At 36.6% G+C, this 20,757-nt stretch overlaps 1 protein-coding gene across 1 annotated transcript; it reads left to right on the top strand.

The window, feature by feature from the left end:
* The first annotated feature begins 476 nt into the window (after positions 1 to 476).
* Positions 477 to 20,309, top strand: slc8a2a (solute carrier family 8 member 2a). The gene is given in 15 exon segments (XM_051111262.1): positions 477 to 598; positions 8,071 to 8,310; positions 9,098 to 9,235; positions 10,978 to 11,205; positions 11,319 to 11,573; positions 12,093 to 12,536; positions 12,710 to 13,059; positions 15,806 to 15,909; positions 16,471 to 16,488; positions 16,644 to 16,756; positions 16,934 to 16,999; positions 18,737 to 18,836; positions 18,964 to 19,233; positions 19,313 to 19,609; positions 19,612 to 20,309. Coding segments are annotated over 14 exon segments (2,571 nt in total). The 5' UTR covers positions 477 to 598; positions 8,071 to 8,199; the 3' UTR covers positions 19,689 to 20,309.
* The last annotated feature ends 448 nt before the right edge of the window (positions 20,310 to 20,757 follow it).

Raw genomic sequence — 20,757 nt, 5'->3', positions numbered from 1 at the left:
TGGATTAACCCTTTAACTGTCACCCCCATTTTTGAACATCGATGTGAAAGTGCACTATCCAAACTTAAATTGTTATAATTCATGAACGAATACATTTTGTGATATGATTTTGAAGTCCCATATTTATGGTAATGTAATGGCCGATTTTAAAATGGCTTTCACAGGATATAGTGAAGTAAACTTAGGCGTCCCACTGAGGGGACGGGTGACCGTTATAAGGTTAATTAAATGCATCCTTCCTGAATAAAATTCTAAATGTCTTTCTTAAAAAATCTTACAGACCCCAAACTTTTTAACTGTGTAGTGTATTTGTACACTTTTATCATTCTATGTTTCCAGTATATTAATTGTGAAATTGTTCACTATATTTTCTTTGGTGTGCTTCTATCGCAGCTTCCAAAACAGACACACTCTTAACTTCCAGTTCATCTCTTTCAGAGGGGACGATAATGAAATGCTGCAGGTCCTGAGCTGAAGCTCTGCAGCTGCTGCTGAAGTCTTGCCATCACTTTGGCTCTCACTCAGAGCCATACCTGAATCTGGCCTCTTGAGGTTACCTGAGTCCACCCACCTCAAAATACCACCCCATGAGGCACTAGTAAGTCATTTGAGATTGTTTTGACTTGAGCTGCCTGAACTGCATTTACATATTCAGTGTTTCATTGAAGAATTTGAGAGGAAATCAAAATGCTGAATGTTCAACAACTCCTGTATAGATGAATCTCAGCCTAGAACCGCAGTCAGTGTTCACTAAAAAGTGTCATCCCACCACAAATGTTTTGTTTTATTTAGTATTTCAGTCTTTCCAGTCCACAAGTTTATGTTCATGTGTATCAGACAAAATTTGATTTAGACAGCATTTGTCTGAGCATGAGTGTGTATCTGGTGTGTGTGTGCTGTGCTAAATATTGCATAACGGCAGTGTCGTGATGAGTGGCGGGTGAAGTTGAGACTGCGGATCCTTCTAGAGTAACGCTGGCCAGGATGAGGGGCCACCGTAACACACACCGCAAGACCTGAGCTCTCAGCCTTCCTGCTGCAGTCTGATGAATGTGTATGTATGTGTGTCTCGCTCAGTCTAATGCAGTCTGGTTTATTTGTCTATATATGTGCACTTCTGTTGATCTGCTTCGCCTTGTGTTAGATCTGTGAAGTGATCTGCTGGTCTCGGTTTGGTGCATCTCACTTATGGAGGAGCATGTAATATGCAAAATGCAAAACTGCAACAGGTCAATCACGTGATTCCAGGTCAAATGATCAAACGCAGTCTCCGATCCGAACACTTGATCTAAACCTGTCATTAGTTAACCACCTGATCTTAGATCGATCTGCAACAGGTTAATTATTTAATGCATGGATGGAGACCATGAAAGCAAGAGTAGAGTTTCTCAATCCGAATGCCCATGTTAGTGTGTCAGTCACTTGCACTGGCTGTGTGCATGTGCACCGGTCAGTGTGGACACGTGACAGTGTGGTTCTGTTGGAATTACCAGGTCAGACCCAAGAGCATATGTTTATATCAAAGTATTTAGTTAAAAATCTTTGTTCTGTTGGTCCATGTTACAAGCTGATGTCATATGTGACCCTGGACCACAAAACCAGTCTGAAGTAGCACGGGTGTATTTGTATTAATAGCCAAAAATACATTGTATGGGTCAAAATGATCTATTTTTCTTTTATGCCAAAAATCATTATGATATTAAGTAAAGATCATGTTCCATAAAGATATTTTGTAAATTTCCTACTGTACATATATCAAAACTTACTTTTTGATTAGTAATAAGCATTGCTAAGAACTTAGTTTGGACAACTTTAAAGGTGATTTTCTCAATATTTTGATTTTTTTGCACACTCAGATTCCACATTTTCAAATAGTTGTATCTCGGCCAAATATTGTCATATCATAACAAACCATACATCAATGGAAAGTTTATATATTCAGCTTTCAGATGAGGTATAATCTCAATTTTAAAAAAAATGACCCTTATGACATCACATATTTATAACATATTTAAAATGCATAATCTACCACGTTTAAGGCCCAGAAAGGTAGTAAGGACATCATTAAAATAGTCCATGTGACATCAGTGGTTCAACCTAAATTTTATGAAGCTTTGAGAATACTTTTTGTGCGCTGACGTTAATCAACTATTACTTCTCTTCCGCCGTGTCAGTCTTCGAAACGCATTCATAACAGTACCAAACACATCCGTGGGCATTATTTTGATTTAAAACAAGGCACAGCGCATCCGGTTTCTACGTCCAAACAGCTGCTCCTGCGTCAGCAGCACCACACGCGTGCGAGTCGGTGCGACATGGTACTCTCGTGAACATGCACTGAAGACATGGAAAAGAAGAAATTCCTGAATAAAGTTGGGGTTTTTTGTTTTCTTTGTGCACAAAAAGAATTCTCGTAGCTTCAAAAAAATTAAGGTCGAACCACTGTTGTGTTGCTGTCTATGGATGGTCAGAAAGCTCTCGGATTTCATCAAAAATATATTTATTTGTGTTACGAAATTCTCAGTTTGGAACAACATGAGGGTTAGTAGTTAATGACAGAATTTAAATTTTTGTGTAAACTATCCCTTTAAGCAGCACAACTGTTTTTAGTATTGATAGTAGGTGTGTAGATGCTGGTGGTGAGTAGAAAGAGAGGAGAAATGAGAAAGGATCAGATCCCTGATCACAGTGTGTGTGTGTGTGTTTGTGTGACATATCAGGACAAATTTGTATAATGACATGGGGTATGATATAGGTATTACAAGAAGAGGGTGACTTATAAGGACATTGCCCCATGTCCCCATTTTTCAAAAGGCTTATAAATCATACAGAATAAGTTTTTTTGAGAAAGTAACAATGTGCACAGTTTCCTGTAAGGGCTAGATGTAGGTGTAGGGTTGGTGTACGGTGATAGAAAACACAGTTTGTACAGTATAAAACCATTACGCTTATGGAATGTCCCCACAATTCACGAACACAAACCTGTGTGTGTGTGTGTGTGTGTGTGCGTGTCCGTGTGTATACCTCATTGGCAGGTGTTCCTTGGAGACAGCTGGAACACTGTGTTCTAGTACTCACTTTAGCCAGTCTTTACACACAAAAGACTGGCTTAAATGGTGTTTTGTTTGTGGGTCACACACAGACAGGTTCAATTGAAGTTGACTGGCTATGGTTAAGTGCTATTGTGATCGATTGGTCTTATGAGAGAATTCTGTGACCGACCATTATTGACTAAACTAAACGTTCACAACGTTAGAATACAGGCTTCTAGAACCAAGGTATCTTTGAACCTTTCTGGACTGATCCAAAATATAATAAAAAGTAACTTTGCATAAAACTAGTTTAATTTCTTTAGTTGTGTGTTTGGATTTGCATTGTTGTGTATGTGTTTATAAAGGACAGCATTGTGGTGTTAATATATGGTGAGGTATACAGTATATCATGCTTTTCTGAGAGAGTTTGTGCATGTGGCTGCTTTACACAACTCTAGGTCAATTGTTTCACGTTGTCCTTCCACTATTACGTAGTCTAGTGCGTGTGAGCGTGTGTTATCAGTATTGGATGGCAAATACGATAGAGCCTCTTAGAGAGAGAGAGAAGGTGTTAAAACACACTCACTCTCATAAACGCCTCTCAATCCACAGAGCAGCAGCAGATCAGTAGTTATTAGTGTGATGGAATGATGTTGTGGCCGTGAATTTAAAATAAATTAATGGAGTTCATATAGAAAATCAGATGGATGCTGACTAAACTCATTTGTTTTTTTACCTTAATTTTGTTTTCTTTAGAGTATTGACAACATTTATTAATTATATATTATTATTAGTTATTATCATTTTAAGTAGTTAATTATTAAATGTGTATTTTAGCCAATCGGATGAAAATGAGGCATTTAGTAAAACTGCGGATGTTTCCTATTCGTTCACTTTACCTAACCGTCCTCTTCGTTTTCCTTTGTCACTCTCACGTTTCCTAGAACGGATCCTCTCCTTTTCTCCCTCTATCTCCCTCTCTGTCTCCCTCTGTCACTTTCTCTCTCTGGTGGTGGTAATCTTAACCACTAAAAGGTGCTAACTCCTATTAAGCTGTCAGAGCTCTGTGTGTAAGCCAATCCGGCCAATCACTTATCAGCGGCACTGACAGACTGAAACAGTGTCATCGTGGTAATCGGAGACATTTCAGTTTCGGCACACACACACACTTACCTGTACACACATAACTGTAAGGGAGTAAATGCATACATGCTCACTTTGACACATGCACAAACAAACAAATACGCCATCACCCAGCATCTACAAAAACAAGATGCTTTCATACACGTGTATTTGTGTTTGTGTTGTAGGGCCAGGTGTGATGGCCAGGTTATTTTTGGACAGTGGTGTAGAGTAGCACGCTAAAGCTGATGTCCAGGTAACCATAGCGCAGCTTAGAAAGTGAAATATGACCACATGCTTCAGTCCAGCACGTCACTCTCAATCTCTACCACACAACACACAGGTGACGGGTGACATGAAGAAACGATTAGAGGAAAATAAGCAAGGGAGAAATTAAGATTAAAAATGTATAAATGGATGTGTTATGTCAGAGCTTTTGGTGCGTGTCAGCACTTGAAATTAGTCATATTCTAGCTGTTAGTATATATACATATAGGAATATATACATTGTAGGAAAATTAAGATTAAAATAAAAATATTTAAATGTTTTTAGTAACACTTTAAAAGAGTTTTCTACGGTGGCCGAGAGAGCTCAACGCGCTGCAACTTAAGAAAACACATGCAAACAGAAAAAAAACGACAACAAATTAAAAAAACATCTTCATCAGTTTGACAACACAGGCGCTGCAAATCCTCGCAATGCAAACACAAATACGGAACCGCGCTGCAAATTCTCACAACACAACCAAACACACGAAGGGGCTGCAATTACACAAACGCGCTGCAAATAGCATGGACCACAACGGAAATGTTTCAGGGGGACTTCAAAAAGTGACGATCCCAGCTGGGACCTGAATTTTGACCTGATTTTAACTATTAATAAAGCGTTGCAGTTGTTTTTTCGTGAACTTTGAACGTTATATTTATTTGCATATATTTATTTATTTATATATTTATTTGCAATTAAGTCAATAACGTTTCACAGTTAAGTGTGCAATTCGTCAGATTAGTCTAATAATATCCAAAAGACCAATGAATCTTATGATCAGGATGTTAAACAAAAAACTCACCTTTTAGTTCACAGACAACACCTCTCTGACCAAAAGCCACTGAACAAATAATCAGGTCCAGATATTGAACATTTATTTTTCTATTGCCCTTATGCTATTTCATTTTGGACTGACTTTAAAATAGACATAACAAAGAAATTAAGCAAACCCCTTAATTTAGATTTTTATGATATTTTTTTACGTTTTCAAAACCCCTCTTTTTCTGATAAACAGGTTTATATTATAAATCTCTTAATTGTCTTAGCAAACTTTTATATTCACAAGTCAAAAGTAAGTCAGAATAAACCATTATATATTACATTTTGTAACACTAATCTTAAAATTTACCTTGAAACCCTCTCTTTTCAAGTTTATGTAACTGCCATGGAATTTTTTTTTTTTTTTGTATGTTTGTGTTTATTTTGTGTGTTTTCTCTTTCTGCTGTTATTATTATTATTATTATTGCAGTTGAATTTGCAATTTGAAATGTGCAATGTTGCCTTGTTTTTTTGTTTCGATTATGAAACTGAATAAAAACAATAATAATAATAATAGTAATAATAATAATCAGGTCTCAGCTGGGTTGGTCACTTTTTGAGGTCCCCCTGAAACATTTCCGTTGTGGTCCGTGCTATTTGCAGCGCATTTGTGTTTGCTGCGCGTTCCTGTGTTTGGTTGTGTTGTGAGAATTTGCAGCGCGTTTCTGTATTTGTGTCTGCGTTGCAAGGATTTGCAACGCCTGTGTTGTCAAACTGATGAAGATGTTTTTTTTTAATTTGTTGTCGTTTTTTTCTGTTTGCATGTGTTTTATTAAGTTGCAGCACATTGAGCTCTCTCGGCCACCGTAGTTTTCCCTCAATAAACTGCTAATTTATTAATACTAACGTAGTTGTTAAATTAAGGTATGGGGTAAGGGATCTAAAATATGGTCGTGAAGAATAAGGCATGTATTAATATGTGCTTTTTAAGTACTAAAAAACAGCCAATATGGTAGTAATATGCATGCTAATAAGCAACTAGATAATAGTTGGAATTGTCCTTAAATAGTGTTACCATGTTTTCTGTTAGAATATTTTACAGTAATTTATTCCTGTGATGCAAAGCTGAATTTGCAGCAGGCATTACTCCAGTTTTTAGAGTCACATGATCCTTGAGAAATCATTTAATATATTGATGTGGTGCTCAAGAAGCAATTATTATGATTATCAATGTTGAAAACACTGTGCTTCTTATAGGGCCCTAAAAAAATCTATTTTATTTTTCCCCAAATTCCATTTTTTAATATTTCTGGATTCATTTTTTTTCCATTTTAATTTTTCTAAACTCTGGTTAAATTAATGGTTAAATTAAAAAATAATTAACATTAATTGAAATCAAGAAACATACACATTTTAACAGCAATTTATTAAACGTTTACCAAAAAATCAATTTTTAGGGCCCTATCCATTTTCTTTTCCCTCAAATTCAGTTTTATTTTGTACCAGATTTTGTGTTTTACATTAATTTTCTGGATTTTAATAATCGAAAGTATCTCTAAATAATGAATTTTATAAGAAATGTATTATTAATTTATTATTATTTTATTTATTTCTTTTCAGAAATATTGTGCTGTGTATTTACATCTTTCTGGTAAATATCCCTTAAAAAATAATGTTTTCATAATTATTGTATTATTAGTGTTAGTACTATCATTACATTAAGTAATATATCTCTGTCACAGTTTCTTTAAGTGAAACTTAACTTTCATTTTGACGGGTTACAAGACCTGTAAGTTTCTGTTTGTACATGATATGGCGACGGTTTTTCTCAAGACAAACTGTAAAATTCTCATTAAGTGACTTTCAGAGCAGTTCTAGAGATTATGTTTATGTGTTCATGTACTCGTATATTGAGGCAGCAGAGACTGAAAACACCACAAGCATCATTCACACTTCAGTATGTGTGTAGTAAACAAAACTGTTCGTCTGCGCCACTCATTCATTGACACAGAGACACACAGAACATGCAGGATTCTTATTTAAATCGTGTTTTTTACGAATTAATATTCACAGACAATTTTTCATAAGGCCCTATGGTTAATATATTTTTGTTCAAAAGTTCAAAAGAATAGCATTTATTTAGAAATCAGTGAACATTTGAATAGATCTCTTTTGTAACATTAGAACAATCTGACATCAGATTGAATGTCTTCTTAAAAAACGTCTTACTGACTTCTGCCGCAGTGCATTTTTTACTGTCTTTTTCTCTCTTTCTCCCTTTGTTTCCATTCAAGTTACATTTTTATGGCAATTTTTATATGAAAGACTTTTTTTTGCTACTTTGCAAGCATTGGCATTCCCTGTAGTTAATAGTTTATACATCATTTACGTATTTAAAGCTAAAAGCATGCTGTGTGTTTATGACTTTATTTCATTTTTATGGTGCCACCGCTGCCAGTCCAGTTGTAGTATTTGTCTCCTGGATCCAGGTTGGAGTAGGCCAGGCATGGCTAATGAACCACTGATAAGGCCTGTGGTTTAGATTAGGACTGAGATGGCCTCACACACTCACTCACATTGTTATTCACATGGTATGCACATATAGGCATTGTGCCCCATTAAAAAAATACAAGTGGAATTCCTGTAGGTATTCTGTAATCTGTAAATAATTTGTAAAACCATTCTTATGTTACCAATTAATTATATAACCGAAAAATAAATATATATCATGATTGATTGAGCATGCTTTTTGTATGAAATAACACCGCTCTTCTTTTCTCTCTGTCAATCTCCCAACCTCAAGAGGAGAGCCATTGTGGTCGCCATATCTGGTCATGGCTCCTCCTCTACTCTTCCACCTTCTCCTCCTTCTCCTCCTCTCTCCACAGGTTTGTGCAGGTGGAAGTGCTCATGGAAACAGTAGCGCAGATGGCCCCAAAAGGTCCTGTTCTGAGAAAGTCAAATGTCAACCAGGGATTCTACTTCCTGTGTGGCTGCCACATGACCCCCCACTGGCAATGCAGGCAGTAAGAGCAGTGATCTACTTTGCATTTCTTCTCTACATGTTCCTGGGTGTGTCCATCATCGCTGATCGCTTCATGGCTGCCATTGAGGTCATCACCTCACAGGTACACAGCAGCACAAAATAAACAACAAAAAGTCAATTAATTGATGTACTGTATACTATATATATATATATATATATATATATATTGCCGTTCAAAAGTTTGGGATCAGTATGTTTGTAATGTTTTTTTTAAAGAAGTTTCTTATGCTCATCAAGACTACATCAAAAAAAAAACTTTAATAAATAAAAAGTAAAAAAAAAGAACAGCATTTATTTAAAATAGAAATCTTTTGTAACAATATAAACTACCATTTAAAAGTTTGTCGTCAGTAAATTTTTATTCTTTTTTTTTAAAGAAATTAATACATTTTATTCACCAAAGTTGTGTTAAACTGATAAAAAGTGAGAGCAAAGACTTATATTATTAGAAAAACATTATATTTTGAATAAATGCTGTTCTTTTTAACTTTTTATTCATTAAAAAATCACAGGTTCCAAAATAATGATAAGCAGCACAACTGTTTGCAACATAATAAACATATTAGAATGTATTATTATATATTATGTATATGAATGTATTATATACAGTGCACAGCATAAATGAGTACACCTCCTCTAAAACCTAACAAATTCAGCAATTACTTTTTACTTAGAAGTAAATGCAGCCTTGATGAGCATAAGAGAATTTTTTTTTAAAAACTTACTGAAAATCTTACTGATCCCAAATTTTGGACCACAGTGTATGTGATTGTGTACTTTTATCATGATAAAGATGACTTATAGTGTGATATCATATTGGTGGACTAATGATGTTGATGATGTTTTTATATACATGATTTATCATATAGGAGAAGGAGGTGACTGTGACAGGTGCAAATGGAGAAAAAACAGTAATGACAGTAAGAATCTGGAACGAAACTGTCTCCAACCTCACTCTGATGGCCCTGGGTTCATCAGCCCCTGAGATCCTGCTGTCAGTAATAGAGGTTCGCACACATTTTCAAAGCAAACCTGCAACTGGCATCACTCAGTAGTTTAACACAAAAGATGTGAAGGCCTAGTTTTTTTTCTTCTTCTTCAGGTTAATTATCAAACTAACACAAACACTCACCTCATCACACTGATGACTTAAGCCATTATTCATCCATGTGAAAACATCATTTAACTAAATGGGGTCCGACACAGCCACGGTCAGTTAAATATTTAAGTTGCCAGACAAGGCTCATTTTACTTTCCTAGAAATCCTTCTGAAGACATAAGAAATGATTCCCCAGAAATGTCCAATTTTTATAAGAATTCAGTCTTTCCTAAAACTGTAAGAAATTAAGCAACCTGAACAGTAATACAATTGGATTGTCCGGTGGCATTCAGTTATCATTGGTTTAAATTCCAGTACAAAAAATAGAATAAAAATCCATAAAATAATTACAATAACTTAACAAAAAATACATACACTGCCATTCAAAAGTTTGGGATCAGCAAGATTTAAATTTTTTTTTAAAGACGTCTCTTATGCTCATCAAAGCTGCATTTACTTGATCAAAAATACAGAAAAAACAGTAATATTGTGAAATATTATTACAGTTTAAAATAATGCTTTTCCGTCTTAATATATATTAATGTGTGATTTATTCCTGTATTGCAAGACTGGCTTTTCATCTGCCATTACTCCAGTCTTCAGTGTCACATGATCCTTCAGAAATCATTCTAATATGCTGATTTAGTACTTTTATTATCAATATCAACTCTCAGAAATAAATGTACAAAAGCTGTCACTGGGGCAGTACCTTTTCAAAAGGTACCTAAAGAGTCCATTTTGGTACTTTCAAAATGCGTATTAATACTTAAAGTGTACATATTAGAACCTAATAGGTACAAAAGTGTACCTTTTGAAAAGGTACTGCCCAAATGATATCATTTGTACCTTTATTTCTGAGAGTGCAGTTGTGCTGCTTAATATTTTTTTGGAACCTGTGATTCTTTTTTCAAGATTCTATGATAAATAAAAAGTTAAAAAGAACATAATTTATTCAAAATGGAAATCTTCTCTATTTTCTTTGCCATCTTTGCTATCACATTTGATCAATTTAACACATCCTTGGTGAATAAAAGTATTAATTTCTTTCAAAAAAGAAAGAATAAAAATTTACTGACCACAAGCACAAATATATTCATTTATATTGTTACAGAAGATTTCTATTTGACATAAATGCTGTTCTTTTTACCTATATATTTATTTTAAAAATCCTGAAAAAAGTGTTACAGGTTCCAACAAAATATTAAGTTTCCAACACTGATAATAAATCAGCAAATTATAATGATTTCTGACGAATCATGTGACACTGAAAACTGGGGTAATGATGCTGAACATTCAGCCTTGTACCAAAGGAAAAAAATACATTATAAAATGTATTCAAAGAGAAAGCAGTTATTTTACCTCGAAATAATATTTCACAATATTACAGTTTTTGTTAAAAAAAAAAAAAAAAAAAAAAAAAAAAACATTAAAAATCGTACTGATCCCAAACTTTTGAACAGCAGTGTACATCTAGCAGGCATTTTGTATAGAATTTTCGACCCATGGTTCTTCGTCAGACAAGGACAATTTTTTTACACCTGAAGTGTATGTCATACTTTAAAATATGTTGTATATTTAATTATACACTATTACTTTGGATATTACTTTGGATATGGCAGTATTGTTCTCTGCTCTGTGTTTGTGTGACAGGTGTGCGGACATGGTTTTGAGTCGGGAGAACTGGGTCCCGGCACCATAGTCGGCAGTGCTGCATTTAACATGTTTGTAATAATCGGAGTGTGTGTGTGGGTGATCCCCGATGGAGAGGTGAGGAAGATTAAACACCTCAGAGTCTTCTTTATTACTGCATCCTGGAGCATCTTCGCCTATATCTGGCTCTACCTCATCCTGGCAGTCATAAGCCCTGGCATTGTACAGGTGTGTGTTTGTGTGTGTATAAGCATAACATGTTTACGTACTAGTTTATTTATCTGTGTAGGTAAATGTCTTTGCTAATTTAATTAACTTCTTTTATTGTGTGTGTGTATGAGGTCTGGGAGGCTCTGGTCACTCTTTTCTTCTTCCCTGTGTGTGTCTTAATGGCTTGGATCGCCGACCGACGCCTGCTCTTTTACAAGTACTTGCACAAGCGCTACCGTGCTGATAAACGTCATGGTATTATCGTGGAGATTGAGGGAGAGCTAGCACCCCGAGGCATCGATGCCATCATGGGAGAAAAATACCAAAACAGCACCACTACTGTCAATATGGAGAAAACCAAAGAACCTGAACAGGACAGAGAGGAGGTGAGAGAGCAAATCAAAACAGAGAGAAAAAAACCTTAGCAGCACAACTGTTTTCAAAATTAATAATAAGAAGAAGAATGTTTCTAGAGCACCAAATGAACCTTTTTGGAGTGATTTCTGAAGGATCATGTGACAGTGAAGACTAGAGTAATGATGCTGAAAATACAGCTTTGCAGTCACATAAATACATTACATTTTAAAATATATTAAAATAGAAACCAATTATTAACAATTGTAACACGATTTCACATTATAACTGATTATTTTTTGTATTTTTTATCAAATAAATGCATACTTGATGAGCATAAGAGACTTCTTTCAGTATAGTAACTGATAATATAGTAATGCTAGTACTAGTGGGATAATGTGCAGTAAGCAGGTTGATACAAACCCGATCACCCTACCAGAGTTTGTAGTTTGTTTTACAGTAATGGCCAACTGGATGTCATCTCTTACATATATACATATACAGTGAAATGAAAAGTGTTTGGAGGTTACCATGACTGTCTGTGGTCGTAGGTGATACGCATGCTTAAGGAACTGAGAGAGAAGCATCCAGATAAAGACCTGGACCAGCTGATTGAGATGGCAAACTACGCCACCATGCAGAAACAACATAAGAGCCGGGCCTTTTACCGGGTACAGGCAACGCGCATGATGATCGGTGCCGGGAACGTACTGAAGAAACATGCAGCAGCTGAACAGGCAAAACGCAGCGCTGGAGATTCAGCTGAGAATGACCTGGCCACCTGCTCTCACATCGCTTTTGAGCAGGGACAGTATCAGTGCAGTGAGAACTGTGGGAGCGTCAGTCTGTGGGTCTGCTTACAGGGGGGAACCGGCACCAGAACCTTCCACGTCGATTACAGGACAGAGAATGGGTCAGCCAGTTCTGGGGCAGATTATGAATATTGTGAGGGGACAATCGTATTTCAGCCTGGAGAGACACGCAAAGAAATAAAGGTGAGAGAAAGCATCAAATCCGCATATTAGAATGATTTCTAAAGGATCATGTGACACTGAAGATTGGAGTAATGATGATAAAAATTCATCTTTGACATCAGAAATAAATGAATGGTACTCTATGTGTTTGATTTGAACATGACTCTTAAGATGAATGTGTGTATGTTTTATAGGTGGGCATTACTGATGATGATGTGTTTGAGGAAGACGAACACTTCTTTGTGCGTCTCTCAAACCTCCGGGAAGGTGAGGGCGGGACCAACACTGATGGTGCCCGATTGGTTGAACCCTTCGTAACCACTGTAACTATTATGGATGATGACCATGCGGGAGTCTTTGCGTTTAGTCAGCGGGAGCTCTGCGTGGGTGAATGTTCAGGTGTGGTGGAGGTGCCGGTGAACCGGACGTCAGGTGTACGTGGGACTGTGGTGATTCCATATCGCACAGAGGACGGTTCTGCACGACAGGGCGTTGACTATGAGCACACGCAAGGGGAGCTAGAGTTTACCAATGAGCAGACGAGGTAAACGTTTTACCTTACTTTTAAAACTTTACCTTTACATGCAAAGTGTGAACATATTCTCTTAACTTCTCAGATACACACAAATTCCTGCCTAAAATTTTAATTTATGTAAGATTTAGATAATTATATCCACCTTATTTTTTTCATAAGAGTGGGTGCGGCCATTTGTAAATTTTATGGGCGTGATGTAGGACTTAAAAATCGTCCTACATCACTGTTTTACCTGTTTTTATAAAGGGCGTTTCTTTACAAGTTCTCTTTGTAAACACTGGGTTGGTACTACTTCAGCGATAGGAAAGTTTTGAAGTTGGAGGAGAAAATGAGATGGGAGTTTTTCGACATACCCTAACTGTCTTGAACTGGAATACTCAGAGTTCACTCAGAGCGTGGTTAAAAAGTATATAAATTGTCATTTTTTTAGAAAATAACCAATAGTTTCGCTGGATAAGACCCTTCTTCATTGGCTGGAACCATTTAGAGCCCTCTGAAGCTGCATTTAAACAGCATTTTGAAAGTTCAAACTCACGGGCACCATAGAAGTCCACTATATGGAGAAAAATCCTGAAATGTTTTCCTCAAAAAACATAATTTCTTTACAACTGAAGGAAGAAAGACATGAATATCTTGGATGACAAGGGGGTGAGTACATTATCTGTACATTTTTGTTTTGGAAGTGAACTTCTCCTTTAATTATGAACACGCTGGTTTGTAGTTTAAACAGTTTTACCGTTTACCGCAGGTTGTTATTCTTTTCGTTATTTCCTTATAGCGGCTAATGAACCAGAAGTATCGCCCATTGTCTTACTTCCACGTTAAGGAATAAGGTGGATATATGTAAAAAATGTAGTGTAAATGCTCTTTAATGCACAAGTGCATGTGTATTATATTGATTGTGGAGTATTTTGGTAAGTATCTCAATAAGCAGTCTGACAGTAGCACTTAAAAGCTCTGCTTATTGGCCCATTAACCCTCTGGGGTCTGAAGGGGTTTTGGGGCCCTGGAGAAATTTTGACACAGCCTAACATTTGTGCATTTTTCAGTATCTTAAAAACATATTAGTGACTAACATGTGTAGTGCATTTATGGCTTGTTATAAGGTATTATAAATGAACATACACTAACATTCAAAAGGTTTTTGAAACTATCTAATGTGCACCAAGACTGCATGTATTTGACAGTAAACTTTAGGCAATAAAACAGTAATATTGTTAATTATAACAATTTGAAATGACTGTTTTCAAAATGTATAATTTATCACTGTGATGCCAAAGCCACATTTTCAGCTATTAATGCATTTCTGATTTTGTTTATTGTTATCAATGTTGAAAATAGTTTGTGATGCTTAATATATTTGTGGACAGCTTGATGAATGTTTTTCTGAAGAACAGCATTTATATGAAATAGAATTTTTGGTAACTTTGTTTACTGTCACTTTTGATCAAATTAATGCATCCTTGCTGAATATAATATTTTTTTCTTTAAGAAAACATACAGACTTTTGAATGGTAGTGTATGTCAATATATATATGTCATGTTTTTGAATTTGATTTAATGACATTTTCAAAACGCACAGTAAGCATTATGAAAGTCTTAAGTCAAAAATGCAATACTCTGAAATACTACACTGAGCTGTAATACACTAATATTAAATCTCATTATACATAAACATCACTCAGCATACAAACATCCTCTGTTACCAGTATTTGTCACTATGCAGTCACTTTTTATTTGTACCACTAGAGGTCTCTTCAACCCCAGAACAAGTAATAAAGTATCAGTTGTAAAGGCCTGTTTTTGACACCTTTACTACTATTTTTTTTAATCCCTGCCTAATCATTTCAGACCCCAACATGTTTGTGTACCACATCGTTTCTATGTTCTCCAGTCTTCTGTGTGGACTGCTGTGGGTTTGAACTTTGGATTGTTGGTTTGACAGGTGCTCTGATGAATCCCACTCCGACTTCAAAGTTGCTCTCAGTCCCAAAATTCTAGCAGTGGCTTCTGAGCAGCAAAAGTTTTTTTTTTTTTTGTTAAAAATCTTTTTTAATCCAGGACTCTGGGTTGGAAAGGTTACATTGACACAAAGTAATTTCACCTGTCTCTGTATTCTCATAAAAATTCTGTTTTGGTTCTTCAGTTCAGTTCATTTGGAGATATATATAGTGACCCCATTAGATTGTAAATGAGATCTTGTATTTTAAAAGTACAAGTATTTTGATGAAAAATTGGCCACAAATTCACATTAATATTTACATTTTAAATGTTTAAACATTTGAACTCAACAGGATTTTATTTAAAAGGTTAGAATCCGCTTTTGACATGATTTTATTTAGTAGGTTTTATTTATTAATTTAGTATGTGAAAGTGAAATCTGATGAGATGAAATCTGTGCTGTCAAGTGTACAATGCTTCAGAGAGCACAAGACAAACAAAGGCCAAAATCATGCCACACACACACACATTATGGAAACTGAATAAATGTACTGTTATTGTTAAAACAAATGACATAAATCTTAAATGCTCAATGCAGCAGTGGTTTGTGGAGAGGAGAGCATGTACACAACTGAACGCTCATCTCAGTTCGTCTGCGTGTGGGTTAATTATTTATGCACTGTGTGTTAAAGTATTCATGTAGGCCTAACTCTGATGTGATTTAAATGCTGAGGTCTCCTTTAATATTTCAGAGGTAAAACCAAGAGGAAATGATTATTTGTCCTTTGCTCTTTGTGTGGGTGTGTGTCCACAGTAAGACACTGCAGGTGCGCATCATTAACATGCAGGAATATGAGAAGCGAGAAAATTTCTACATTGTCCTTGAAGAACCCAAATGGCTCAAGAGAGGCATCTCAGGTCTGTGTGTGTGTGTTACTATTCTTTTTAATCATCACAGATGTTACGGTATTTAAATTAGTCTCTGTGTGGGAGATTTCTAAGAATGCTTGTGTATATTTTCATTTGTTAAAGCTATTGAGATTCCAATAGCCTTCTACTCACCTCTCTCTCACACACACATTTCTATGACCAGTGTCCGGTTTCAGATCAATAACAACGGCACAACAGGGGGACAAACTAGACATGCGTCACTCACAGTAACTAGATCCAACTCACCTACACACACACTTCAGCCTCACGTTTGTGTGTGTATGTAATATGAGCTCATATGCGAATAACAGTGAATGTTAAAGAGAGAATTAACACCAGGTTCATTAGTGAGCAAATCAGCCACTTGGAACCTCTTTCATTAATCTAACGATTGACCAAGCACTGTTGTAGATAAGTGCATAGATAGATAGATATTACTGTTTTACTGTGTTTTTGATCAAATAAATGCAGCCTTGATGAACAGTTCATGTATTATTTGATTGACTGATTCATTCATTGATTCATTTTCTACTTACATGCTGCTTATAGATCTGCTTTTGAATCAGGGTAAGGTGATTCTACTAACTCTTTGTACATTTATTCTGCAGTGTATATGACATTTTTGTTTTTTACACATAAAGTATTGTTAAACCTCACATGTGAGCATATTATTACTATTAATATAAATATTTATCCTTTCCTCTCCCTCTTGTTTTCCCCAGCCACCCCTGGTCCAGAAGTGGAGGAGGCCAGACGTATAGCAGAGAAAGGAAAGCCCATTCTGGGAGAACACAGCAAGTTAGAGGTTATTATAGAGGAGAGCATGGCCTTCAAGGTACACACACGTTATATGTATACATACAGGAACAAACTGCGGAAGCCCTGTGAAGCCATGGATTATTTTTATTATTGGCATCTTAGGGCTTCTGTAACAAGCACATTAACTGAGTGCCCAATTTAGTCTGTCAGGCAGACAGAAACCGTATAAGCTTTGATTCCTTCCCTCTCATAGGTCCGACAGGGAATGGCCCCTAATGGAGTCTTAGATGCGGTAGTAGACCACTTGCCTCAGTGTGAAGTGTGTTGAGATTTCCCTAAACTTCAGCCTTTAAACACTCTCTGACTGAATCACACCTAAATGCATGGAGATCGTAGACGTTTGCAATTCAATCTCATTTCCTCATCACAAATCTCAGCTTTCTGTTTTAATTTGTTTATTAAAGGAGAAGTTCACGTCCAGAATGAAAATGTCCTAATATATTCACCCCCATGTCATCCAAGATGTTCTTGTCTTTCTTTTTTCCGTCGCAAAGAAATTAAGGTTTTTGAGGAAAACGTTTCAGGAATTTTCTCCATATAATGGAGAGCATTGGTGGCCAATGGGGTGAAGGTCCAAACTGCAGTTTCAATGCAGCTTCAAATGGCTTTACACGATCCCAGTCGAAGAATAAGGATCTTTAATCTTTTTTTATTTTTTTTTTTATGTATATACTTTTTAGCCACAAATGCTCATATTGCACTAGCTCTGCAATGTGCATGTGTGTCTTCGTGTATTGCGTAATCACATTGGAAAAGTGACTTTAGTTCTACTTAGTAGAAGTAGTTAGTTTAGTTCTTCGTCTGTGTACCTTGGGTTAAAAGATAGGGCGTAGGGTAGGGCGAAAAACTCCATGTCATTTTCTTCTCGTCTGACAAGGATGTTTTACCTTTTTTTGTAAAGGGGCGTTTGTCTTTCTTTGCACGTTCGCTTTTTAAACACAGTCGGTACTTCCGCCTACATCACACGTGCATGATTATGTAATGCATGAGGTTGAGCTAGTGCATGACAAGCATTTGTGGTTAAAAAGTACATCAATTTGCTGCATTGAAACTGCAATTTGGACCTTCAACTTCTTGGCCAGCATTGAAGTCCACTAAATGGAGAAAAATCCTGGAATGTTTTCCTCAAAAACCTTTATTTCTTTTCAACTGAAAAAAGAAAGACGTAAACATTTTGGATGACATGGGGGTGAGTAAATTATCAGGAAAGTTTCATTCTGGAAGTGAACTCTAACTGAAAAGTGAACTTTAATTGAAAGCTTTAAAACTAAAGCTTTATACACAACCTAGTGTATCCTATGATTTTTCAATTAAAGGGGTCATCGGATGCTTTGTGCGAACATAGACGGATATATGTAGATCGGGAGGCGCATTCCCTTCACAAACAAATGTAATCCACTGCATCTTCAACGGCTCAGATGTCGGGAGTAAATGACGACCACTATGTTCATTATTACATCCAGCAACGCAACACCTCAATCTGAGATATTCTTGTCTAACTTACATCCCTGCTCCGACATCGAAACAATAGAGGTCGGACTGTTACAGCTGATCTGAGGTAAGACGCTCATGTCAATCAGCTATCGTGGGAGCGGCCTCTGTCAGTGTGACGCCACACCGACAGGCATCTGAGAATGACTTGATTTGAAAAAGGGGATATTATTTTTACGGATTAATTAAAAACCACCGCATGGATTTTTATCATTATAGGGTAGATGTGTACATACACTGCCAACACACATTAATGTTCAAACAACGTGTAAAAGTAAAGTTTGCATCCGATGACCCCTTTAAACAAAATGATAATTTCACTGAACAAGAACTGAGCATGAACTGTTCTTTAGCGCAAATTATTCATGAATACTGTCAATATTACAAACAGGAATTAAAAAAAAGTGCCGACTTCTATAATGCAATCGATTAGTCTGATTGATTGCTGTTGAATGGATATATTTCTCAATCACTGAGCCCCACTATGGTGTGTGTATGTGTTTAGAATACAGTAGACCGCCTGTTGAAGGATACTAATCTTGCTGAAGTAATTGGCACACACTCCTGGAGAGAACAGTTCATTGAGGCGGTAACAGTCAGTGCAGGTAAAATCAAATAATTTGAGTGTTTATACGTGTTTCTATATATGTGAAATGATTTATGCTGTGTTTTAGAGATTCTTTCTGTGATTTTATTATTATTACCTTTTTCTTTTTCTCTCATTCCTTTCAGGAGAAGGTGACGAGGAAGGAGGGGAGCCGCAGCAACCATCGTGCTGTGATTATTTCATGCACACAGCTACAGTGTTCTGGAAGATTCTGTTTGCATTCGTTCCACCCACAGAATACTGCAACGGCTGGGCCTGCTTTATTGTGTCCATTTTGGTCATTGGGCTGCTAACCGCCGTCATTGGAGATTTGGCATCTCATTTCGGCTGCACAGTGGGCCTCCGTGACACAGTCACTGCTGTAGTGTTCGTTGCCTTAGGAACCTCCATACCAGGTAAATCTGTGTCATAGCTTGTGTGACTGATTATGGGAAAGAAAACCAACTAACCATTATCTCCCCTTCCTATTTCTAGATACATTTGCAAGCAAGGTCGCTGCTAAACAGGATCAGTATGCAGATGCTTCGGTTGGAAACGTGACCGGTAGCAACGCGGTTAATGTTTTCCTGGGGATTGGTGTGGCTTGGTCCATTTCAGCAATTTACTGGGAGGTCAAAGGTCAGGTGTTTCACGTAGAGCCCGGCTCGCTTGCATTCTCTGTCACACTCTTCACCATCTTCGCCTTCATCAACATCGGTGTGCTCATGCTACGGCGGCGGCCATCGGTGGGCGGAGAGCTGGGTGGGCCCAAAATGCTAAAGGTCCTGACTTCACTATTTTCATCGGTTTGTGGCTTCTCTACATCACATTCTCCAGCCTAGAGGCCTACTGTCACATCACTGGCTTCTGAGGACGGAAAAAGAAACACAAAACAACGGGACACTTATACTAATGGCATTCCGTTGAAATGAGTTACGTGAGAACTGAGCTATGAGAGAAATACGCAATGTACTGTATATTCCATGGTAACATGTACATAAAGTAGATATCACATTCTGTGTAAACAAATGTACCTGAAACAAACGACTGAGTGAGCACTGCTGTCAGGGACGTCTCTAACTGATGTTCGGCTTTGGTTTCAAAGCGCATTTGGGGTATTTCGAACTTTTGGCACCACCAGACCCTCAGTGGCATGGAGTATTTTAACACACCGCAAGATGTAGGACTTTTTTGACAGAACTGTAATGTCATTTTATATGCTGACTCATGACCAGTAATTGATGTTCCTGTGAAGAGATGCTAGGCCTCTCTCTGAGAGAAAAGGCACTTATGGCTTTTCATAGAAATGACCAAAAACTCTTTAACAAGTGAAACGGAACTTCTTTTGCCAGTTTCACTTTATCATAATTCACATTAATATATTTACTCAAATAATGAGTTGTAGGCTGTCACTTCATTAATTCACTCAAATGTATTATTTCAGCATTTAAATGTAAGTAAAATCAATAATAAATTGAAATGTTTGTTCTTATTATGCTCTTGGTGTTTTGATTAAAGCATGTTACATTTAGAAATGAAAAATGAAATTACAGTTATTTTGGCATAATGTAGTAATGATCCCAACACCACATTCCCAAGAACCATTACTTGAATCATTCTCATTCACTTATCTTATTCTTCAACACGGAAGTTAGCGTATGGGCAATACTTCCAGTTCACTAGCCACTCTAGTAAAAAAACGAGAATAATAACAACGTGCAGTAAGCTGTAAAACTGATTGCACTACAAACCAGTGTGTTCATAATTAAGATAATACATTAAAATAATATGGCAAGACACACCAATTTGCAATATCACAGTTTTGTACAGCTAAAAAAAGCTGGACGTGGATGAGACCGGAAGCCAGTCCCATAAAATTTACTGTGCCCACTCTTATGGGAAAATAAGATGGATAATTTCCTTCATTGAAGTCTATCCCT

This window comes from Labeo rohita, chromosome 5 (genome assembly GCF_022985175.1).
Source record: "Labeo rohita strain BAU-BD-2019 chromosome 5, IGBB_LRoh.1.0, whole genome shotgun sequence".
Taxonomy (NCBI): Eukaryota; Metazoa; Chordata; class Actinopteri; order Cypriniformes; family Cyprinidae; genus Labeo; species Labeo rohita.
The sequence above is the reverse complement of the archived record's forward strand: the minus strand, read 5'-3'. Positions and strand labels throughout refer to the sequence as shown.